This window comes from Oncorhynchus gorbuscha, linkage group LG06, assembly GCF_021184085.1.
Source record: "Oncorhynchus gorbuscha isolate QuinsamMale2020 ecotype Even-year linkage group LG06, OgorEven_v1.0, whole genome shotgun sequence".
Lineage (NCBI taxonomy): Eukaryota > Metazoa > Chordata > Actinopteri > Salmoniformes > Salmonidae > Oncorhynchus > Oncorhynchus gorbuscha.
Genome location: NC_060178.1, coordinates 78,420,476 through 78,446,130, shown reverse-complemented (window position 1 = coordinate 78,446,130; position 25,655 = coordinate 78,420,476). Strand labels below are relative to the sequence as shown.

At 47.6% G+C, this 25,655-nt stretch overlaps 2 protein-coding genes across 2 annotated transcripts; one reads left to right on the top strand and one right to left on the bottom strand.

Annotated features, from left to right (window-relative positions):
• Nucleotides 1–2,074: 2,074 nt before the first annotated feature.
• ftr14l (finTRIM family, member 14-like) lies at nucleotides 2,075–7,063 on the bottom strand. The gene is made up of 8 exons (XM_046351945.1): nucleotides 6,581–7,063; nucleotides 5,985–6,242; nucleotides 5,697–5,792; nucleotides 5,234–5,467; nucleotides 4,763–4,922; nucleotides 4,456–4,563; nucleotides 3,679–3,815; nucleotides 2,075–3,484 (listed from the first exon to the last, which is right to left on the bottom strand). Exons 1-8 carry the CDS (start codon nucleotides 6,743–6,745, stop codon nucleotides 3,098–3,100), a joined length of 1,545 nt encoding a protein of 514 aa, XP_046207901.1. The 5' UTR covers nucleotides 6,746–7,063; the 3' UTR covers nucleotides 2,075–3,097.
• A 13,631-nt stretch (nucleotides 7,064–20,694) lies between these two features.
• Nucleotides 20,695–23,904, top strand: LOC124038740 (toll-like receptor 4). The gene is given in 5 exon segments (XM_046354813.1): nucleotides 20,695–20,707; nucleotides 21,148–21,279; nucleotides 21,282–21,307; nucleotides 22,486–22,565; nucleotides 23,523–23,904. Coding segments are annotated over 5 exon segments (633 nt in total).
• The last annotated feature ends 1,751 nt before the right edge of the window (nucleotides 23,905–25,655 follow it).

Genomic DNA, 25,655 nt, shown 5'->3' with positions numbered 1-25,655 from the left:
TTGTATTTATTTAGTATGGTCAGGGTGTGAGTTGGGTGGGCAGGCTATGTTTGATTTTCTATGATTTGGGATGTCTATGTTAGTTGTGTCAGGACAGGTCTCATTTGTAGCTTCACGGTCGTCATTGGTTTATTGTTTTTGTATAGTGTTGCAGTGTTCAGTGTTTTCTTTATTAAAATTCACTATGAACACATACCACGCCGCATTTTGGTCCTCTGATCCTTCTCGTCTCTCCTCTTCAGAAGAAGAGGAGGAAGACCGTGACAGAATCACCCACCAACCAAGGACCAAGCGGCGTGGTAAAAGACAGCGACGACAGCAGCAGCAACAACAGCAGCCAGCATCACAGCACTCCTGGACATGGGAGGAGATACTGGATGGAGAGGGACCCTGGGATCAGGCTGGGGAATATCGCCGCCCCAAAGCAGAGCTGGAGGCAGCGAAAGCTGAGCGGCGGCGATATGAGGAGGCAGCACGGCAGCGCGACAGGTACGAGAGGCAGCCCCCCAAAAAAATGGGAGGGGGCAGACGAGGTGTGGGGGTAAGCCAGGTAGCAGACCTGACCTCACTCCTCGTGCTTATTATAAGCAGCGCGTTACTGGTCAGGTACCGTGTTATGCGGTAAAGCGCACGGTGTCGCCAGTACGTGCCCATAGCCTGGTGCGCTATAGGGCAGCCCCCCGAAAGTGCCATGCGAGTGTGGGCATCGAGCCAGGGCGTATGGTGCCTGCTCAGTGGGTCTGGTCGCCGGTACGCAGTTTTGGTCCAGGGTATCCTGCGCCGGCTCTGCGTGCTGTGTCTCCGGGGCGCTGGGAGGGTGCAGTGCGTCCTCTGCCTGCGCTCCGCTCGTGCTGGGCAAATGTGGGAGTGGAGCCTAAGGGAGAGGTGCGCGTAGTAAGCACTAGATCTCCCGTGCTTACCCACAGCCCGGTTCAACCTGTGCCTGCACTCTGGAGGGTCCGGGCTAGAGTAGGTGTCCACCCTGGGGAAGTGGTGCCAAGGCTGCGCACCAGAGCTCCAGTGCTCCCCCACAGCCCGGTCCTTCAGGTGCCTCCTCCTAACACCAAGCCTCCTGGGGGGTCTCCCCAGCCTGGTGGTTCCGGTGGCAGCCCCACGCACCAGGCTGTCTCTCAGCCCAGAGGCGCCCGAGCCTCTGCCCCTCTGTCCTGAGCCCGTGGCCCTCTGTCCCAAGCTGCCCCTCTGTCCAGTGGGGTCATTGAGAAGGGTGGCCATGGTTAGAAAGCCACGGAGGCGGACAATAAGGCGGACTAAGACAATGGTGAAGTGGGGTACGCGTCCCGCGCTGGAGCGCGCGGGGGGGGGGGGGGGGGGGGGGGTTCTGTCACGTTCTGACCTTTATTTCCTTTGTTTTGTATTTATTTAGAATGGTCAGGGCGTGAGTTGGGTGGGCAGTCTATGTTTGATTCTCTATGATTTGGGATGTCTATGTTAGTGGCTTGTGTCAGCACAGGTCTCATTTGTAGCTTCACGGTCGTCATTGGTTTATTGTTTTTGTATAGTGTTGCAGTGTTCAGTGTTTTCTTTATTAAGATTCACTATGAACACATACCACGCCGCATTTTGGTCCTCTGATCCTTCTCGCCTCTGCTCTTCAGATGAAGAGGAGGAAGACCGTGACAGCATAATAATACATAAACATTCATCAAATAAATATTAGGCAAACACACCTCAAGTAGAACATTCTAATTACTCAGCCCTCATTACTCAGCCCTCATTACTCAGCCCTCATATATATATATAGAACTGAGTTTAAAAAAGCCTCATACAAACATCGTCTCTTTTTTGTAATTCAACGATATTGAAATCAATGTCATTTCCTATTTTTCTAAGTGTAGGCTGCCTACAGTCTGTCATTTTGGACTCAGTATATCTAGTGATGTTTAACAACATGTGCTTAATGATATGCCAAGACTTGATTTGCATTTACATTTTAATCATTATAGGGTAGACTAAGCATTAGAATAAGCCACCACAATATTTGCAGCCGTAGGTGATAATATCTTTCAAGGAGCGGAGCCTTTGTCAGTATTGTGGAATAATTATAATGTTAAGGTACAATTTGACTTTCTTTCCGTCCTATCAGTATCGACTGTAGGCCTATGCCTCAATGATGTACTTAAAGTCAGGGAACGTTCTCTCTGCATGGTCTTTTGGGAAATGTTACAGTTTCGGCCTTTTTTTTCAACAAAGCATCATTCAAACGTTCATGAGCCTAAATTCCATTGCTATTTGGAAACCGGGCCCAGGTCATTTGGTTCTTATTTAGATGAAGAACATCGATAACACATTATGTTGTATGAATAAAGAAAATATCTGACATATTCCCATTTGAAGTTTTCTGTGCTTTTAAACGGTTGCAAACGCAGTGATAGACATTTGGGTGGCAAACTAAACCAAAAATCGAATTGTTTTTCTATTGGAATTTGGTTGTGCTTTTAGCTGGTTGAAAGCATAGTGATAACACATTGGAAATTCAATTTACTTTTGACTGTCTTTTTGAGTGATTTTTGGTTGTTAATTAATTTATTAACATCACAATCAAATATTACAGAATTCTCCATGTTGAAAGTACATTGTGTGCCCAGTGGGAATACCATAGGGTAGGGTCCACTTTTCTTACATTCATTATGATTATACAATATCTGATTATTATAAAAGGGAAAGAAAGGTAAGTAGTACAGGACAGAAAGGTCCAATAACATCCAACAGTAATGTTCTCACCGAACTGTCAGAGCAGATTCCGTCCCATCACTCATCTTAAAGCTTCTAAACATTTGCTTACTCTTTTCTCCTTTTTTTCTTCATAAACATAAAACATTGCATCTCTCTGCAATTACATAGGTATTCAAATGTAATTCATCTATTGTAATGACAGAATTATACACACTTTATAATGAGCATCAATCTATTTACAGGTACATTTCAAACAATATGCTCATACAGGGTAGCCTCCCTGTATGTAAGCATACAAAAACTTCAAGAGGTCTGGACCTTTATGGCACAGATTTAGTGAGATTTCTCTGTAACCATAGGGTCGCTGGTTCAAGACCCCCATTTAGTGTTTCCCACTCAATCATTACACTAGTTTCACACTGGAACCAAAGCCCCACACACTGAAGGCAGGGTAGAGAGGCTCTATGAAGGTGGTCTGTACTTTGTGAAGGAGGTTCATGCTATCAGACACACTGTAAAATGCCAGAGTCCCCTTTATCTGGTCCACATACACTCCTACCCTTGAGGACCTGGGCTTGGCAATATCTGTGCTCTGGTTCTTGTGCACAAAGGAATATTTGTCCTCAGAGCAGTACAGGCTCCAGGACTTGTCGTTCCAACCCAGGCTGCATTCGTTGCTGTTGCCCTTGCGGTTGATGCTCTGAAAGGTGACGGCGATGTCTATCTCCGTTCCTCTCCAGTCCACCTCCCAGTAGCAGCGACTCCCTGACAGACCCTCCTTACACAGCAGCTGGGATGGAAGAGAGTTGAGTTGAATTGAATGAGTTTAGTTAATTGGATGTGAATCTGACTTTCTGCCCACCCACCATACAATGTAAAGCACTATGAGTGCTTTGAAAAATATTATGTGAAACAATGAGAAAGCCCTATCCTTTCCTTGTCTAAGTCATGTGATGTCACACCTGAGCAAAAACAGTTTCTTACCTGCTGCCAATGGTCGAACCTGTCTGGATGGTCTGGGTAGTTCTTGGGTTCGCTCATCATCTTGGCTACAGTGTTGCCCTCAGATAGGTACAAGTTGGGGTGGGCACTGTTGACATCCAGGGTCGGCTGGACCAGGTCTGGAACAGAGGGATAAAAGCTTTAGAATAGAAAGATAGACCAAACCAATAAATGCTGTGGCAATTTCAGGGGGGTGTCCCCAACCAGGACTTGAACGCAGGACCCTGAAGCTGTCAATCCAACACTTAACATTTACAGCAGGGGGTTTGAACAAGATAGACCAAACAATGACCAAACAAGGCCTACATCAGAGGAACTACCAGTGTGATATGCTGTTTAATTATGCTGTTGTTTCCTTATAGTTGCCGTGGAGTAACAACTTATAAAATGGAAGCTCCAGTTGCACTTCTCTCTTATTAAAAGAGAAGAAACTCTGTCCCGTGACACATGATTAGGTGTCAATATTGCGTAACTGTTTGTTCAATCATAAATGTTCCGTGTTTTTCCACCGCTGGGAGCGACACAGTTATGGATTGTTTTCACCTAACCTGTTCTGCAGGTAGACAGACTATCTCTGTAACTGTGGCACACTGGTTTCAATGCCCGTTTCATCCATCATGATAATGTGACCACAGGAAGGTCGTGTTACATTTACTTCCCTCCTTCAAATAAATATGAGTGTCTGCTGTTACAAGAGACAGGACACAAATTGAAATAGACACACTGTTATTTAATAAAAAATGTGTTAAAATGACTCACATTTCTTGAAATCCTCTCTTGTCTTAGGTTCGGAATATTCTCTTGTATTGGTTTCAAGTTCTTCTCGTGCCATATGTTCTAGTGGTTGGATAATGTGGACCTCTTTGACTGTGGAGACAGACAGACAGACCGCAGTAATAAATATTTGATACAAACAAAAACAATTAAATAGCAAATAAATATGCTACTGTGAAAATGGAATGAATCAAAACACACATTTTCAAACATAGCATGACATACATCGTAAAGAATAACCAGAGCAAAGTCACCCAAAAATAAGAAATCACTGTGTTTTGAGGTAACTCACCTGCTGAGGCGATTTTGCTGATTTCCGTCTTGTTGATTTCCTCCACTTGCACCTTCAACGCAGCGATGGCTCTCTTGGCTCCATCGAAGGAGTAGTATGGAACGACAGTGACATTGTTTAGATCCTCATACCCAGAGGGACCAGACAGAGACTGCCAGCTCTAGAGGAACGATGGAGAAAAGGTTGGAAAAGAGGAGCATGATGATGACTTTGAGCAATTCAGTTAAATAGCCACATTGATGATACAACATAATTACGTTAATTAATTAAGCTGAAATTGAGTTTGAAGTCAGTTGAAAGGACAGGTGAAACAATGTGGTTTCAAGCCACTTCTGCCCAGTATACATTTAGTGCCTGGAGGGAAGTCTGATGCTCCAGCTTCATCACGTTCCTGTGCCAGTTCCAGTAGCCAAGTGAATACAAGACTATGAAATCTGTCAGTGTGAGACTGTAACTGTACATTATACCAACGTGTAGGAAGTGTATGTGGTCATCAGTGTGGGAGAGTTTCTCCAGGTCCGTGTGTTTCTTCCTCAGCAGAGTTATCTCTTCTTCCAGACGGTCCAACAGTCCCTCAGCCTGGATCACTGTGGTCTTCTCCTGGGCTCGCACCAGCTCCCTCACCTCTATGTACCTTCTCTCTATGGAGCGCAGCAGCTCTGTGAAGATACGTTCGTTGTCATCCAACACCGCCTGTGCAGAGTGCTGTATGGGGGAAACAGAGGGAGAGATAATAGAGCGGGAGTAAATGAAAGAGGGGACATGTAAGCAAGAAAGAGGGAGGGGAAAAAGGGGAGGTTAAAGAGAGAGGGACATCCCCAGTTTGTTAGGAAGAGTCTCTTACGAGGTTTGTGGGGGTTTATTGATGTGATTTAAAATAATACGCTCTCCCACCCACTGCTTGCATGCAAAGTTTCATAATGTTTTAACCCACTTTGACTGACTCCACAGCCTGGCGAAGGTCTGTCCACTTCTTCACTCTCTGATCCAGCCTCTGCTGAGACTTCATTAGAGTGGACCCCAGCTGTTTCTGTAGGGGACAACGTTGACACAATGTCATAGGAGCATCAACATATGAACCAGGCCTATGATGGATGTCATAATGTCTTAAGTAGTATCTGTTATAAAGGCTTTATGAATGCATATGGTGTGTAAAAAAAGGCCAGCTGTCTGAGGCTTTTTTAATGGGGCCTAGAGTATGGTATTACTAAAACTCACGTACTTGTTTCTCAATCCTTTCGGTGCCAGCCGGCACAGTGTCGTGGCGCTTGTGTTCATCCATCATGCAGAGGACACAGACAGAGGTCTGGTCTGTGCGGCAGAACACCTCCAGCAGCTTGTCGTGCTGGGCACAGATCTTCTCCCTCATCTGGCCCGTAGCCTTCACGAGCTTGTGTTTCATCAAGGCTGGGTACTCATAGTGGGACTGGAGGTGGGTCTCACAGTAGGAGGCCAGGCACAGTAGGCAGGACTTCACAGCCTTAAGAAGAAGACAACACAACACAGGTTTTATATGACACTTTTACAGAACCTAAAGACACTTTACAATATAAAAAATAAACAAAACAATGTCGAAAAATGTTATGGGGTAGCAGGTCATCTACAGTATAGCGTTTAAGAGTGTTGGGCCAGTAACCAAAAGGTCACTGGTTTGAATCCCCGAGCTGACTAGTTTAAAAATATGCCGTTGTGCCCTTGAGCAAGGCACTTAACCCTAATTGCTCCTGTAAGTCGCTCTGTGTAAGAGCATCTGCTAAATTACTCAAATGTAAAAAGATTTTATAAACGTTTTTTCACCAAAATAAAATAAAACCAAACCTTTTGTTTCCGAGTGGTGCAGAAGTCACAAAGGACATCGCCTGGCTTGGAGGTTTTGGGCTGAGCCTGGGAACTCAGGGTAGTGGAGCGCCGTTGGGCCTGCCCTCCCAAATTACTGTACTTGCTGGTAATGTCCAGGTCCAAGGTACTGGCACGACGAGACATCTCTCCTGGGACAAGTAGTAGTCAGATCCTCAGATAGAAGTGAGATCCCTAAAGGTGAGGTCCTCAGGTGAGATCCACAGGTAAATGAGCAGTACAGATTTAAAAGGGGGTGTCAGAAGGTTAAAGTGAGGTCTAAAGATTAAATCCACAGGTAAAAGTGTGACAGACAAGTAAAAGGTTAAAGTTGAGTTTCCACATTTAAATTAGGTGAGATCAGCAGGTGAAGAATGTTCACATATGTAGGAGATGGGATCCGTAGGTAAAAGTGAAATCCACAGAGATAGATGTTGACAAGTGGTTGGTTTCAGTGAAACTGTGTGACTGGAATGTATGTGCTTGAGAGAGAGAGAGAGAGAGAGAGAGAGAGAGAGAGAGAGAGAGAGAGAGAGAGAGAGAGAGAGAGAGAGAGAGAGAGAGAGAGAGAGAGAGAGAGAGAGTGTCAGTAATGAAGCCTGGTCACTGGGCTAAACCAGTCCTTCTGGTTGGATGTTTAAAGGCTGGAGAGGTGTGGCTCTTCACTGCACATAGGTGCTGCATTTCACAAAAAGACAGGCAAGCACAAAGGAATTTAAAGCAGAGGGAAGTTTCAACAAGGAAGACACTAAAACAAGGTGTTATTTCACAAAGAATGATCAGTAAGTTGGCTAGCTAACTTTTATAAACACCTATAAATAACTTCCTTTTATGGTTTGTAAAGGAAGAAGCCAAAGTTCAATATACTGAGAGAATCTGTCAATTATACCATGCCCAACTGTCATGCCCTGACCTTAGAGAGCCGTTTTATTTCTCTATTTGGTTAGGTCAGGGTGTGATGTGGTGTGGGCATTCTACGTTCTATTTTCTATGTTTTGTATTTCTTTGTTTTGTATGAGTATGGTTCTCAATCAGGGACAGCTGTCTATCGTTGTCTCTGATTGGGAACCATAGGCAGCCCTTTTTCCCACCTGTCTTTGTGGGTAGTTAACTTTGTTTGTGGCACTTAGCCCTGTTGAGCTTCACAGTCATTTTCTTGTTTTGTTGGCGACATTTATCTTAAATAAATGTAAATGTACGCTCACCACTCTGCACCTTGGTCCTCTTCTTCAGACGCCCGTGACAGAACTACCCACCACCAAAAGACCAAGCAGTGTGGGAAAAAGGAGGACTGGACATGGGATGACATCCTGGACGGCAAGGGATCCTGGACGTGGTAGGAGATTCTGTCCGGAAAGGATCGCCTGCCGTGGGAGCGGTGGAAGCAGAGAGGAAGGCGGAGGCAGTGAGAAAGAGGGCCCGGGATTACACAGGGTCACGGCTGGCACTAAAGACCGGGAGGCCACTCCCCTGAAAAAAATTGGGGGGTACACGGGGAGTTTGGCTGAGTCAGGTTGGACACCTGAGCCAACTCCCCGTGCTTACCATGGCGAGCGTCGTGCTGGTCAGGCACCGTGTTATGCGGTGGAGTGCACGGTGTCTCCAGTGTGCGTTCACAGCCCGGTGCGCTACCTTCCAGCTCCCCGAATTGGCCGGGCTAGAGTAGGCATCCAACCAGGTCGGAGGATGTCAGCTCAGCGCATCTGGCCGCCAGTACGTCTCTAAGGCCCAGGATATCCTGCGCCGGCTTTGCGCACTGTGTCTCCGGTACGTCTGCACAGCCCAGTGCATCCTGTGCCAGCTCCCCGCATTTGCAGGGTGAAGATAACCACCCAGCCAGGACGGGTTGTGCAGGCTCTAAGCTCAAGACCTACAGTGCGCCTCCACGGCCCAGTGTATCCGGTGCCTCTGCCAAGGACAAAGCCTCCTGTGTGTCTCCCCAGCCTGGTGAGTCCTGTGCCTGCTCCCAGAGCCACACTTCCTGTGTGTCTCTCCACTCCAGTGATGATCCATGGCAAGAAGTCTCCAGCGATGATCCATGGCAAGAAGCCTCCAGCGATGATCCATGGCACAAAGCCTCCAGTGATGAGTCATGGCACGAAGCCTCCAGCGACGTCCTCCAGTCTGGAGCCTCCAGCGACATCCTCCAGTCCAGAGCCTCTAGCGACGGTCTCCAGTCCAGAGCCTCCAGCGACGGTCTCCAGTCCGGAGCCTCCAGCAACGGTCCCCAGTCTGGAGCCTCCAGCAACGGTGCCCAATCCGGAGCCCCCAGCGACGGTCCCCAATCCGGGGCCCGCAACGAGGTTGCCCAGTCCGAGGCCCGCAACTAGGGTGCCCAGTCCGGGGCCCGCAGCGAGGGTGTCCAGTCCGGGGCCCGCAATGAGGGTGGCCAGCCCGGGGCCCACAGCAAGGGTCTCCAGTCCGGGGCCCGCAGAGAGGGTCCCCAGTCCAGGGTCGGCACCGAAGGTCCCCACACCAGAGGTGCCACCAAAGCGGGGTGAGCCAGAGGTGGAGCGGGGTCTACGTCCTGCACCAGAGCCGCCACCGCGGATAGATGCCCACCCGGACCCTCCCGTATAGGTTCAGGTTTTGCGGCCAGAGTCCGCACCTTTGGGGGGGGGGGGGTACTGTCACGCCCTGACCTTAGAGAGACGTTTTATTTCTCTATTTGGTTAGGTCAGTGTGTGATGTGGGGTGAGAATGTTCTATTTTCTGTTTTGTATTTCTTTGTTTTGGCTGGGTATGGTTCTCAATCAGGGACAGCTGTCTATCATTGTCTCTGATTGGGAACCATACTTAGGCAGCCATTTTTCCCAACTGTCTTTGTGGGTAGTTAACTTTGTTTGTGGCACTTAGCCCTGTTGAGCTTCACGGTCGTTTTCTTGTTTTGTTGGCAACATTTATCTTAAATAAAAATAAATGTATGTTCACCACGCTGCACCTTGGTCCTCTTCTTCAGACGCCCGTGACACCAAATAAAATGTATAAATTACAGGAAACTGATCCAGTTTCATGTTAAACTTCTATTCAGATGAATGCTTCATTCATGCAACCACATTGTAACGAGTGTGCTGAGAGTCAGGAAGCAAGTGCAGAGTGAGTGATTTATTAAATAAATGCAACTAAATACAAAACAAGAAACACAAACAACGCACAGACATGACACTGGAACAGAAACAATGATGCCTGGGGAAGGAACCAAAGGGAGTGACATATATAGGACAGGTAATCAAGGAGGTGATGGAGAGGGAGCACACGTGACACACTATGAGATCAAAACATCCCTTCATTCTGAAAGTGTTCATCTACAGGAAAAGGAGGACCAAACTCCTTGGTGTCCACATCACCAACAAACTATCATGGTCCAAACACACCAAGACAGTCGTGAAGAGGGCACGACAAAACCTTTTCCCCCTCGGGAGACTGAAAAGATTTGCCATGGGTCCTCAGATTATTTTACATTGTTACATTGCTGCTACTCGCTGTTTATCTATGCATAGTCACTTGACCCCTACCTACTTGTACAAATTACCTCAACTAACCTGTACCCCGCACATTGACTTGGTACCGGTACGCCCTGTATTGCTATTTAATTTTTTACTTTAGTTTATATTGTAAATATTTTCTTACCGCTATTTCTTGAAATGCATTGTTGGTTAAGGGCTTGTAAAGTAAGCATTTCACCTGTTGTATTCGGCACGTGACTATTTTCATTTGATTTGATTTGTCCACTGCTGTCTCCCAGGCAGCGTTTACACAGGCAGCCCAATTCTGATATTTTGCCACTAATAGTTTTTTTGAGCAATCACATCAGATCTTTTGAGATCAGATCTTTTTCAGGGCCAATCTAAATTGGTCAAAACACCAATTAGTGAACAAAAATAAAATAATTGGGCTGCCTGTCTAAACACAGCTCTAGTGTTTATAGCTGTATGTCTGTATTGCATAATTACACATGACTGTGTAACGAGGTAAACCAAAGACACTTATACAAGAACATCCTCTTTGGGTAAACCCCACAGTCAATGTGGAAAATGTCAAGATATTGAAAGTTTCTTCAAGTGCAGTCACATAAACCATCAAGAGCTATGATGAAACTGGCTCTCATGAGGACCACCACAGGAATTTATGAGGGTTACCAGCCTCAAAAATTGCAGCCCAAATAAATGCTTCAGAGTTCAAGTAACAGACATATCAGAAGAGACTGTGTGAATCAGGCTTTCATGGTCAAATTGCTGCAAAGAAACTACTACTAAAGGACACCAATAAGAAGCAGAGACTTGCTTGGGCCAAGAAAATCGAGCATTGGACATTAGACCGGTGGAAATCTGTCCTTTGGTCTGATCAGTCCACATTTGAGATTTTTGTTGGATGGAACAGGCCGCTATGTCTTTGTGAGATGCAGAGTAGGTGAACGGATGATCTCCGCATGTGTGGTTCCCACAGTGAAGCATGGAGAAAGAGGTGTGATGGTGCTTTGCTGGTGACACTGTTGGTGATTTATTTAAGATTCAAGCCACAATTAACTATCATGGCTACCACTGCATTCTGAAGTGATACGCCATCCCATCTGGTTTGCGCTTAGTGGGACTATCATTTGTTTTTCAAGGGCTATTTGACCAAAAAGGAGAGTGATGGAGTGCTGCATCAGATGACCTGGCCTCCACAATCACCCAACCTCAACCTCAAAAATTGACCTAAAAAATGTAGATGGTTTGGGATGAGTTGGACCGCAGAGTGAAGGAAAAACAGCCAACAGTTGCTCAGCATATGTGGGAACTCCTTCAAGACTGTTGGAAAAGCATTCCAGGTGAAGCTGGTTGAGAGACTGCCAAGAATGTGCAAAGCTGTCATCAAGGAAAAAGGTGGCTGTGTAGTGGTGAACATAGAATACATCTTGGTGTACTCCACTACACGCGAGCAACATGTCTCTCATGTCAGGTCTGTTTTGAAGAGGCTGATAAGGCATCACCCCAATGCCAAGGCGGAGAAGTGCCTTTTCTACCAGCAGGCGGTCTCCTTCCTGGGCTATCGGATATCCACTGTGGGAGTGGAGATTGAAGAGCAGAGGATCAGTGCAGTACGGTCATGGCCTGTTCCATCCAACATAAATGTGGTGCAGCGCTTCCTAGATTTTGCCAACATTAGGGGTTTCAGCACAGTGGTAGCCCCTCTCACCTCCCTCCTGAATGGAGGTCTTCGACAGCTGAGCTGGACTGAGGCCAACTGAGGCCAAATGCTCAAGGAACATTTTATGAACGCGCCCGTCCTGGCTCATCCTGACCCATTTCTGCCCTTCACCGTGGAGGTGGATGCCTCCGAGATTGGAGTAGTGGTTGTTCTCTCCCAACGCACTAGATCGCCGCCTAGACTCCACCCATGCGCCTTCTACTCACGGATGCTGTCGCCCACAGAGCGGAATTACGACGTGGGGAGCCGTGAGTTTCTGACCGTCAAGAAGGAGCTGAAAACATGGCGGCACTGACTGAAGGGTGCTCAACTCCCACTCCTGGTTTGGACGGACGACCGGAACCTAGAGTATATTCAAGCAGCGAAGAGGCTGAACCCGCGTCAGGCCAGGTGGGCCATATTCTTCGCCAGGTTTGACTTTACCCTCACCAACCAGCCGGGATCTAAGAAAATAAAGACCGATACGTTGTCCCGGGTGCATGACACAGAGGATCGGGGGGAGAAAGGGACACCAATTATTCCCCTGTACCGCATTGTGGCTCCTGTCATTTTGAATGTGGACACGGACATCCATCGAGCCCTTCAACAGGAGCCCTCACCTGCCCACTGTCCCGAAGGGCGTACCTACATGCCCTCTGATGTGCAGGACCGTCTCCTCGCCTGGGCACACACAGCACCTCGAGGCTTCTGCGGTGAGCGATTGGTTCCAGTGTGCCGAGGAGGTATGGAACACAGCGCACACCCGTCTCCAGCGCGTCGTTCTCCAGCAGAAGGCATAGGCCAATTGTCACCACAGTTTGGCCCCAGTCTTTCAAAGTCCTGAGGAGAGTCAATGAAGTGATGTACAGATTACAGCTCCCCGTCAATTACCGCATCTCACCCTCATTTCATGTATCTCTCCTCCGGCCGAGGCCAGCTGGTCCCTTGGCTAGTGCTGGACCCCACGATGCACCTCCCCACCCCCATTTGGACGTCGAGGGGGCCCCGGCCTCCTCCTTCCGCAGCCTGTTGGAATCATGGCGACCAGTACCTGGTCGACTGGGAGGGGTACGGTCCCGAAGAGCAGTGCTGGGTTCCTGCGCTGGACGTCCTGGACTGTTCTCTCATTCGAGACTTCCACAGGGGTCATGATTTTACTTTTACGCCCTTTTCTCCCCAATTGGTAGTTAAGGTCTTGTCCCATTGCTGCAAATCCCCTACGGACTCGGTCATGGCCGGCTGTAGTGAAGCAGGTTGAGAGCGTCAAGTTCCTTAATTTCCACATCAACAACAAACTAGAATGGTCCAAACACACCAAGACAGTCGTGAAGAGGGCACGACAAAGCCTATTCCCCCTCAGGAAACTAAAAAGATTTGGCATACTGAGATCCTCAAAAGGTTCTACAGCTACAAGTACATCACTGGGGCTAAGCTGCCTGCAATTCAGGACCTCTACACCAGGCGGTGTCAGAGGAAGGCCCTAAAAATTGTCAAAGACCCCAGCCACCCCAGTCATTGACTGTTCTCTCTACTGCCCATGGCAAGAGGTACCGGAGTGCCAAGTCTAGGACAAAAAAGCTTCTCAACAGTTTTTACCACCAAACAATAAGACTCCTAAACAGGTAATCAAATGGCTACCCGGACTATTTGCATTGTGTGCCACCCCAACCCCTCTTTTTTACCCTGCTGCTACTCTCGGTTTATCATATGCATAGTCACTTAACTATACATTCATGTACATACTACCTCAATTGGGCCGACCAACCAGTGCTCCCGCACATTGGCTAACCTGTAAGGATCTGGGTGTAGCTTGTGCAGAAGAGTCAGGCACAGGACAGCAGAGATGAGTAACAAAAGGAACTTTACTCAAAAATTCAAAATACATGAAGTAACACCAAGCCCACAAACATCGGCCCGAACTTACAATAAACAAACACGCACAAAAACCATGGGGAAAACAGAGGGTTAAATAATGAACATGTAATTGTGTGTAAAACAAAGACAAAGCAAATGGAAAATGAAAAGTGGATCGGCGATGGCTAGAAGGCCGGCGACGTCGACCGCCGGACACCGCACGAACAAGGAGAGGGACCGACTTCGGCGGAAGTCGACACCGACCTCGGGACGACCCGGAGGACGAGGTGCAGGGCGATCCGGATGGAGATGGTGGAAATCCTGCAGCAACGAAGGGTCCAAAACGTCCTCCACCGGCACCCAGCATCTCTCTTCCGGACCATACCCCTCCCAGTCCATGAGGTACTGAAGGCCCCTCGCCAGACGCCTCGAGTCCAATATGGCTCGAACAGCATACGCTATGGCCCCCTCGATGTCCAGAGTGGGAGGAGGAGCCTCCCGCACCTCAGACTCGTGGAGTGGACCAGACACCACCGGCCTGAGGAGAGACACATGGAACGAGGGGTTAATACGGTAATCTGGGGGAAGCTGTAACCTATAACATAACTCGTTCAGTCTCCTCAGGACTTTGAATGGCCCCACAAACCGCGGGCCCAGCTTCCAGCAGTGCAGGCGAAGGGGCAGGTTTCGGGTCGAGAGCCAGACCCGGTCTGTAGTCTGTAGGACCGTAGGAAGACCGAGCAAAGGAAGGAGACGGCAGAGAACCGATCCTCAATGACCAGGATCGTGGTGTTACCCTGTGAGAGAGGAAGATCCGTGAGGAAATCCACCGATAGGTGGGACCATGGCCGTTGTGGAACGGATAAGGGCTGTAACTTCCCTCTGGGCAGGTGCCTAGGGGCCTTGCACTGGGCACACACCGAGCAGAAGGAAACAGACACCCTCACGTCCTTGGCCAAGGTGGACCACCAGTACTTCCCACTAAGACAATGCACCGTCCGACCGATGCCAGGATGACCAGAAGAGGGTGACGCGATCAAACGGTCGCGGACAGCAGACGGAACGTACAGACACCCAGCTGGACACTGGGGGGGAGTGGGTTCTGTACGTAACACCCACTCGATGTCTGCGTCCAGCTCCCACACCAACGGTGCCACCAGGAAAGAAGCCGGAAGTATGGGAGTGTGATCCATGGACCGCTCCTCTGTGTCATACATCCGGGACAGTGCCTTATTGTTCTGGGAACCTGGTCTGTAGGACAGGGTGAAAACAAAACGGGTAAAGAACATGGCTCACCTTGCCAGGTGAGGGTTCAGTCTCCTCGCCGCCTGGATGCACCCTAGATTGCGGTGGTCAGTCCAGATGAGAAAATGGGTGTTGAGCCCCCTCAAGCCAATGTCTTCATGCCTTCAGAGCCTTGACAACAGCTTACAGCTCCCGGTCCCCCACATCATAGTTTCGCTCCACCGGGCTGAGCTTCTTCGAAAAGAAAGCACAGGGGCGGAGCTTTGGTGGTGTACCCGAGCGCTGAGAGAGCTCTGCTCCTATCCCAATCTCGGACGCATCCACCTCCACTATGAACGCCAAAGAGGGATCCGGATGAGCCAGCATGGTAGCCGAGGTAAACATAACCTTCCGGTGACCAAAAACCCTGTCCACCTCAGCCGACCACTGCAGTCGCACCGGTCCCCCATTCAGCAGTGAGGTAATGGGAACCGCTACCTGACCAAAACCCCGGATAAACCTCCGGTAGTAGTTGGAAGACCCTAGAAACCGCTACACTTTACCGTGGTGGGAGTCGGCCAATTACGCACAGCTGAAATGCGGTCACTCTCCATCTCCACCCCTGAAGTAGAAATGCGGTACCCTAGGAAGGAGACGGACTGTTGGAAGAACAGACATTTCTCAGCCTTGACGTACAAGCCATGCTCCAACAGTCGACCAAGCACCCTGCGCACCTGTGACACATGCTCGGCGTGTGTAGCGGAGTATATCAGAATGTCATCCATATACACCACTACACCCTGCCCATGCAGGTCCCGGAAAATCTCGTCTACAACTGCCTGGAAGACTGATGGGGCATTCATCAACCCGTACGACATGACGAGGTAGTCATAGTGCCCTGAGGTGGGTGATTAAGAAGCGATTTCTCTCCAGGAAAAAATCAGGGACAGACTGATATTCTGCAAAAGGTACAGGGATTGGACTGCTGATGACTGGGGTAAAGTCATTTCTCTGATGAATCCCCTTTCCGATTGTTTGGGGTATCCAGAAAAAAGCTTGTCCGGAGAAGACAAGGTGAGCGCTACCATCAGTCCTGTGTCATGCCAACAGTAAAGCATCCTGAGACCATTCATGTGTGGGTTGCTTCTCAGCCAAGGGAGTGGGCTCACTCACAATTTTGCCTAAGAACACAGCCATGAATAAAGAATGGTACCAACACATCCTCCGAGAGCAACTTATCCCAACCATCCAGGAACAGTTTGGTGATGAACAATACCTTTTCCAGCATGAATGAGCACCTTGCCATAAGGCAAAAGAGATAACTAAGTGGCTCGGGGAATAAAACATTGATATTTTGGGTCCATGGCCAGGAAACTCCCCAGATCTTAATCCCGTTGATAATTTGTGGTCAAACCTCAAGAGGCGGGTGGACAAACAAAACCCCACAAATTCTGGCAAACTCCAAGCATTGATTATGCAAGAACGGGCTGCCATTAGTCAGGATGTGGCCCAGAATTTAATTGAAAGCATGCCAGGTCTTGCAGAGGTCTTGAAAAAGAACGGTCAACACTGCAAATATTGACTCTTTGCATCAACGTCATGCAATTGTCAGTAAAAGCCTTTGACACTTGTGAATGCTTATAATTATACTTCAGTATTCCTTAGTAACATCTGACAAAAATATCTAAAGACACTGAAGCAGCAAACTTTGTGGAAATTCATATTTGTGTCATTCTCAAAACTTTTGGCCAAGACTGTACAGTAGTTATTGCCAAAATAATGAAAACAGTGGGGCATTTTAGTCAACTAAAAGCCGGTTCATTTTAGTCACATCACATTTGTAAACATAAATCACTGACTTCCATGTGCACAAACAAACATAGCCTTGTCCTACCAACATATTTGTCTGCATAACATCCTATTCTCTTCCCAACCACAGAAATATGACAAACATATACGAAACAACTATCTGGCCATGTAATTTCCTAATTCAGCTTACATAGATATTGCACATTACATACAACACAAACAGACACACACAAGCGCAGTATTGGCAAAATAAACTCAGCAAAAAAAGAAATGTCCCCTTCAGGACCCTGTCTTTCAAAGATAATTTGTAAAAATCCAATTTACTTACATTTACATTTACATTTAAGTCATTTAGCAGACGCTCTTATCCAGAGCGACTTACAAATTGGTGCATTCACCTTATGACATCCAGTGGAACAGCCACTTTACAATAGTGCATCTAAATATTTTAAGGGGGGTGAGAAGGATTACTTTATCCTATCCTAGGTATTCCTTAAAGAGGTGGGGTTTCAGGTGTCTCCGGAAGGTGGTGATTGACTCCGCTGTCCTGGCGTCGTGAGGGAGTTTGTTCCACCATTGGGGAGCCAGAGCAGCGAACAGTTTTGACTAGGCCAGAGGTGGATGAACGCAGTGCCCTTATTTGGGTGTAGGGCCTGATCAGAGCCTGGAGGTACTGAGGTGCCGTTCCCCTCACAGCTCCGTAGGCAAGCACCATGGTCTTGTAGCGGATGCGAGCTTCAACTGGAAGCCAGTGGAGAGAGCGGAGGAGCGGGGTGACGTGAGAGAACTTGGGAAGGTTGAACACCAGACGGGCTGCGGCGTTCTGGATGAGTTGTAGGGGTTTAATGGCACAGGCAGGGAGCCCAGCCAACAGCGAGTTGCAGTAATCCAGACGGGAGATGACAAGTGCCTGGATTAGGACCTGCGCCGCTTCCTGTGTGAGGCAGGGTCGTACTCTGCGGATGTTGTAGAGCATGAACCTACAGGAACGGGCCACCACCTTGATGTTAGTTGAGAACGACAGGGTGTTGTCCAGGATCACGCCAAGGTTCTTAGCGCTCTGGGAGGAGGACACAATGGAGTTGTCAACCGTGATGGCGAGATCATGGAACGGGCAGTCCTTCCCCGGGAGGAAGAGCAGCTCCGTCTTGCCGAAGTTCAGCTTGAGGTGGTGATCCGTCATCCACACTGATATGTCTGCCAGACATGCAGAGATGCGATTCGCCACCTGGTCATCAGAAGGGGGAAAGGAGAAGATTAATTGTGTGTCGTCTGCATAGCAATGATAGGAGAGACCATGTGAGGTTATGACAGAGCCAAGTGACTTGGTGTATAGCGAGAATAGGAGAGGGCCTAGAACAGAGCCCTGGGGGACACCAGTGGTGAGAGCGCGTGGTGAGGAGACAGATTCTCGCCACGCCACCTGGTAGGAGCGACCTGTCAGGTAGGACGCAATCCAAGCGTGGGCCGCGCCGGAGATGCCCAACTCGGAGAGGGTGGAGAGGAGGATCTGATGGTTCACAGTATCGAAGGCAGCCGATAGGTCTAGAAGGATGAGAACAGAGGAGAGAGAGTTAGCTTTAGCGGTGCGGAGCGCCTCCGTGATACAGAGAAGAGCAGTCTCAGTTGAATGACTAGTCTTGAAACCTGACTGATTTGGATCAAGAAGGTCATTCTGAGAGAGATAGCGGGAGAGCTGACCAAGGACGGCACGTTCAAGAGTTTTAGAGAGAAAAGAAAGAAGGGATACTGGTCTGTAGTTGTTGACATCGGAGGGATCGAGTGTAGGTTTTTTCAGAAGGGGTGCAACTCTCGCTCTCTTGAAGACGGAAGGGACGTAGCCAGCGGTCAGGGATAAGTTGATGAGCGAGGTGAGGTAAGGGAGAAGGTCTCCGGAAATGGTCTGGAGAAGAGAGGAGGGGATAGGGTCAAGCGGGCAGGTTGTTGGGCGGCCGGCCTTCACAAGACGCGAGATTTCATCTGGAGAGAGAGGGGAGAAAGAGGTCAGAGCACAGGGTAGGGCAGTGTGAGCAGAACCAGCGGTGTCGTTTGACTTAGCAAACGAGGATCGGATGTCGTCGACCTTCTTTTCAAAATGGTTGACGAAGTCATCTGCAGAGAGGGAGGAGGGGGGGGAGGGGGAGGAGGATTCAGGAGAGAGGAGAAGGTGGCAAAGAGCTTCCTAGGGTTAGAGGCAGATGCTTGGAATTTAGAGTGGTAGAAAGTGGCTTTAGCAGCAGAGACAGATCTTCATTGTAAAGGGTTTAAACATGATTTCCCATGCTTGTTCAATGAACCATAAACAATTAATGAACATGCACCTGTGGAACGGTCGTTAAGACACTAACAGCTTACAAAAGGTAGGCATTGAGGTCACAGTTATGAAAACTTAGGACACTAAAGAGGCCTTTCTACTGACTCTGAAAAACACCAAATGAAAGATGCCCAGGGTCCCTGCTCATCTGCATAAATGTGCCTTAGGCATGCTGCAAGGAGGCATGAGGACTGCAGATATGACCAGGGCAATAAATTGCAATGTCCGAACTATGAGACGCCTAAGACAGCACTACAGGGAGACAGGACGGGCAGGTGATCGTCCTCACAGTGGAAGACCACGTGTAACAGCACCTGCATAGGATTGGTACATCCGAACATCACACCTGCGGGACAGGTACAGGATGGCATCAACAACTGCCCGAGTTACACCAGGAACGCACAATCCTTCCATCAGTGCTCAGACTATCCGCAATAGGCTGAGAGAGGCTAGACTAAGGGCTTGTAGGCCTGTTGTAAGGCAGGTTACTCCTCACTGACGAGTCACGGTTTTGTTTCACCAGGGGTGATGGTCGGGTTCGCGTTTATCGCCGAAGGAATGAGCATTACACCGAGGCCTGTACTCTGGAGCAGGATCGATTGAGGTGGAGGGTCCGTCATGGTGTGGGGCGGTGTGTCACAGCATCATCGGACTGAGCTTGTTGTCATTGCAGGCAATCTCAACGCTGTGTGTTACAGGGAAGACATCCTCCTCCCTCATGTGGTACCCTTCCTGCAGGCTCATCCTGACATGACTCTCCAGCATGACAATGCCATCATCCATACTGCTCGTTCTGTGTGTAATTTCCTGCAAGACAGCAATGTCAGTGTTCTGCCATGGCCAGCGAAAAGCCCGGATCTCAATCCCATTGAGCATGTCTGGGACCTGTTGGATCGGAGGGTGAGGGCTAAGGCCATTCCCCATAGAAATGTCCGGGAACTTGCAGGTGCCTTGGAGGAAGAGTGGGGTAACAACTCACAGCAAGAACTGGCAAATCTGGTGCAGTCCATGAGGAGGAGATGCACTGCAGTACTTAATGCAGCTGGTGGCCACACCAGATGTTACTTTTGATTTTGACCCCCCTCTGTTCAGGGACACATTATTCCATTTATGTTAGTTAAATGTCTGTGGAACTTGTTCAGTTTTTTTCTCAGTTGTTGAATCTTGTTATGTTCATACAAATATTTACACATGTTAAGTTTGCTGAAAATAAACGCAGTTGACAGTGAGAGGACATTTCTTTTTTTGCTGAGTTTAGTATGGGTTGCACCTCTGTCATTGTAATTATTATTGTTATCAGAATTCCACAGCCACACTGATGTCCAAAAGTAGAATGGGAGGTAATGACTGTTTCGGCCAGTGATGTAGTATAGTCACTTAACCTTGAGTCCAAATCGAGTCCTAAGTCCCCTGTGTTCGAGTCCGAGTCACCAATGGTCGAGTCACAAGTCGAGTAAATGGTTTGCTATCCATTTTCCTTTCTTTCTATGCCACCAAATGTTTAAATATAAGGAATAACGTTGGCTCTATTAGTGTAATTTCTATCTGCAACGTTCAACAACATTTTATAACTGAACGTGGACCTGGTAACATTACCAGTAACCCTTATCCATAAAAAGAGATGCATGTTTGTTCTACACAGCATATTTCTATCTGAAAATTCCAAAAAGTTGGGTCCTGCTGAACGCACCCCAGGTTGTTTGCTATGACTAGCTAATGAGGTAACATGACTGAACAAGGTGAAACCTAAGCAAGTAGTTAACTGCCCGGTCCACCAGTAGCTTAGTTTTAGAATGGCCTCCAATAATCTTTATGAATGTAAAATGCGGCCCGTCAATGCATGATAGAAAAAAATATAGCACCAGTATTATGGGTCATATCTCTTAAACGGTAATGGCTAGAATCAAGCCATTTTTTCTGAGGAAAAGAGGCTCATAGGTTTATGTTGGCTACAGAACCTGGCTATGAAATGCAGTGGGGAAAGTGGGAGGGTTGAGCGAGACTACAAATTCAAAAACGTTCTGTAGTCAAGGGATAGTAAAACATAACCATTAAACTTAATGCTGCTATTGTTTTTCATTTCTTAAAGCAGCTTGTGTTTCTTAACCAGGCAAAGGGTAGCTAACTACAAGGCTGGTGGTACCCATCTTTGATGTGGTTTTTATTCTGGTATTGTCAGCATTGGCCTACAAATTCCAGTTCTACCAGTATTACTTCTGTGTTTTGTTGAGAGGCTACAAGGTCTCCCGCCAGCAGGAATGCCCTTACGATGCTTTTGTGATCTACTCCAGCAAGGATGAGGCCTGTGTGATGGAATAGTGGAGAACCTTGAGAAAGGAGTCCCTCCTATTCAGTGGTGTAGTGGAAGTAATTTTTCAGTGGGCATCGCATATAATAACTTCTTAATCCCCAGGATGCATATCAAAGCAGTGTAGTGGAGGTATACGAGGTATCAATTAATAAGGCGATGTAACAGATCAGAATGTTTTGCTTAAAATGTTAATAAACTATTATTTCTTCACATTTTCAGTACAGCAATGTGCACACGGTGGTAGGCCTAGAACGGTGTTAATGTTCCAAAATGCAATTTTGAGGAAAATCCTGTTGTCACGACTCCCACTGAAGGTGGCTCCTCTTCCTGTTCGGGTGGCGCTCGGCGGTCATCGTCACCGGTCTACAATCTGCCACCGATCCCTTTTCCATTTTCTGTTGGTTTTATCTTATTGGTTACACCTGTTTTGTGTTTAGGTTTTAGTTGGGCTATCACCCCGAGAGTAATGGGCAGGTGGAGAGAGTGAACCAGGAGGTGGGTAGATTTCTGCGGTCGTATTGCCAGGAACGGCCAGGAGAATGGGCGAGGTACGTCCCATGGGCGGAGGTGGCTCAGAACTCACTCCGCCACTCCATTTCAATGCGTGTTGGGCTTCCAGTCGGTCCTGGCACCGTGGCATCAGAGTCAGACCGAGGCTCCTGCGGTGGAGGAGTGGGTGCAGCGCTCTAAGGAGACCTGGAGGGCTGTCCAGGAATCCCTCAAGCAAGCTGGTGGACGGCAGAAGAGGAGCGCTGACCACCACCGCAGTGAAGCCCCCGTGTTCGCACCGGGGGACAGGGTCTGGCTCTCGACCCAAAACCTGCCCCTCTGCATGCCCTGCTGGAAGCTGGGGCCGCAGTGTGTGGGGCCTTTTAAAGTCCTGAGGAGGGTTAACGAGGTGTGTTATAGATTACAACTCCCTTCTTACTATCGTATTAACCCCTCGTTTCATGTGTCTCTCCCCTGGCCGGTGGTAGCTGGTCCCCTGCAGGAAGGTTAGGTGCTGGAGGTCCCTCCGCCCCCTCTGGGCATTGAGGGGGTCCCCGGTGGACACAGTACGTGCTGTTCTGGACTCTATACTCCAGTTGAGGGGCCTGCAGTACCTCGTGGACTGGGAGGGGTACGGTCCAGAGGAGAGGTGCTGGGTACCGGTGGGGGACATCTTGGATCCGTCACTGTTGAGGGATTTCCATCGCCTCCATCCAGATCGTCCTGCGCCTCGCCCTCCGGGTCGCCATCGAGGCCTGTGTCAGCACGTTTAGGTTTTCGTTGGGCTATTTAAGCCGGTAATGCCCACCTGCTCTTTGTGCAGGCTTATTTTTCCTCTGTTCATGTTTGTGGTTGTGTGGTTGGGTCCAGGTTTTAGGCCGGTCTTATTATTGCGCCTCGTGTTTGGCGTGATCATTTTCCCTGCGCCGGAATAAAACATTTTCTTTACCCTCTGCTTCCTGCGCCTGACTCCGCACCCACTACGCATAGAGTGCATGACACCTGTTCCAAAATGTGCACCCCACATGCAAGCAGTTTCATGGACAGAGATGGAAATACACATAAGAAATTAAGAGAGGGGAGATCTAAAGATGCAACAGCTATCATGGGTTGCTAATATGACTAAGATAATGCCTTTGGCTGCTAGACAATGAAAGAAATTTGAAAGAAAAGCAACAGAACAGGAGAATGCAAATAAGAAAGTCTTTATAAGTAATTGACTCCACGGTTCTATGGTGGGACTTTGGCTAAAAGCTACTTCGAAGCAAGGTAAGAAATGCCTCATATATGAAGTAAAATGTCCAAGTTTCAAACAATTTAAGGAACATAAAAAATACAGTGATGCTAATGATAGGCCTAACCATCTTCTTGTAGATGGAAAGGTTTTCCCAAAAACCTTATCAATGAAAAGAAAATCCTTAATTATTATTATTCGATTTTTCCCAGATCTCAAAAGTGGTCTCCTGATGTGGTTTAAGCATTGTTGTGGACTCTATTAAAAAATCTTAACTTTGAGAATGAAAACCTGAAATGTAAAAAAACAACAGTCAGCTTATTATCTGTTTCAACAGTAGGCCTACTATTAGCTTAGGTTGACCTGACTGTAAAAGACCAATATGGGATTTATCATTAGATCATTCAGAGTGTGTCACTGTTTCTCATATAATTTTCACATGTAATTTTTGACACAGGGCGCCTTTCATTCATTTGGGATTTATTTGGTACAATTTGAGTATACCCACTGACTTCTCCAGGCACCACTACACCATTGCTCCCATTCAACTGTGCCTCCACGAGCGGGACTTTGAAGTGGGTAAGTCTACCACCTCCAACATCATAGACGAGGACATTATGGGTAGCTGCAAGGTCATCATGGAAGTGTCGCGCCACTTCATCAACAGCGCATGGTGTCGCTTTGAGTTTGATGTAGCTCAGTCCTGGCTGGTGCTGAAGGGCAACCCTATCATCACCATCATCATCATCATACTGGGGGATGTGGAGAAGAGGACCAAGAAAATGTTTGGGCTCCACAAATACTTGAAGAGGAACACTTACCTGAAATGGAGGGACAACCCCGTCAGCAGCATGAGATTCTGGAGTCACCACAGGAAGGCTGTCATCTCAAAGACACAATAAACTGGTTCTGCATGTCATCATTTTCTGTCACATGCTCAGATATTGAGAAGTGAGTCTTTTAAGTTCCTAACCCTTTACTTAGTTATACATTTAACATCAATTAATTGTATAATGCCTTTTTTGATACAAGAGATTATTCAGTGATACAGTGCTTTATATCAGACTGTACTCACTGCAGTACTGCACATATGTACCTCCATTTTGTAATTTGTTGACTTACGACAATGTGATTGTAAAAAGGCATGACTGCTTATTCTTCTCTACATATATTCACGTGGTCCAACTGCATTATTTCGAATAAACACATGGGAATTTACAAACACTCTCCCTTTTTGCTCAGTTAACTACAGAATGCTGTTTTAATTCTCCGAGAGCAGTTTGACTACCAGAGAAATATGAAGTCCATAATATAGGCCAAGCAGGAGGATGAGAATTGTGGAAATCATGCATCTTCCAGTTCTGTGAATGGCCTCATTGTCCTGGCACTGTAATACAAATGCTTCCATTTATAAGACAACGCCTGCAGTGAATGCATGCAAATACAGGGACGTCCGGAGTCATTGACACCAAACCTATAGCTATCGGATTTCATATATCAGATTGGTTGTTGTTTACAGGCAAGAATGTTTATGGTCTGAATAGTAAATACTTAAATAGTAAAAAAAGACATCAAATTACATACACAAAATCTGATTTTTTTGTTTGACGTGACTCGCCTACAGACAGAGGGCTCTAGCAGCTGATTTACCATAGACACACACATCAAGTGCCAAAGAATGTGTGTGTGAGAGAGATAACGTGTGACAGAGAACAACCCATGAGAGAGCTGGCCACCCCTGCAGAGAAGCCAGTAGAACAGTCCACCTCAAATCCTGACCATAGCCTTGACATCACAGGAGGACAGATAAATTAAGCCCAGGGGATCCCACCCCCTGTCAGCCCCCCTGTAAGCCCTCCTGATATCCCCTCCAAAAATGTCCTCATGTGTGCTACCTATATGCCCCCAGTAGAATCCCCATACTTTAATGAAGACAGCTTCTCCATCCTAGAGAGGGAGATCAACCATTTCCAAGCCCAGGTACATGTACTAGTCTGTGGCGCCCTAAATGGCAGAATTGGACAAGAACCTGACACTCTCAGCACACAGGAAACAAACACCTACCTGGAGGTGACAGTATTCCCTCCAAAATATGCCCCCCATAGACACAACTACGACAAAACAACCAACAAAAATGGGTCAAAACTCCTGCAGCTCTGTCACAAGCTGGGTCTGTACATAGTCAATGGTAGGCTTCGAGGAGACTCCTATGGTAGGTACACCGACAGCTCATCCCTTGGCAGTAGTTACTGTATATTACTTCACCACTGAACTCAACCCAGAATCTCTCAGAGCGTTCACAGTCAGACAACTAACACCCCTATCAGATCACAGCAAAATCATGGTCTACCTGAACAGAGCAATACTCAACCATGAGGCATCAAAACCAAAGTAACTACACAATATTAAGAAATGCTATAGATGGAAGGAAAGTAGTTACACAATATTAAGAAATGCTATAGATGGAAGGAAAGTAGTGTAGAAACCTACCATAAAACAACTAGGCAACAATGAATTAAATCCCTTTTAGACAACTTCCTGGACAAAACATTTCACTGTAATAGTGAAGGTGTAAACTTGGCAGTAGAAAGCCTAAACAGTATATTTGAACTTTCAACTTCCCTATCAAACATTTCAAGAAGACAACCTAAGT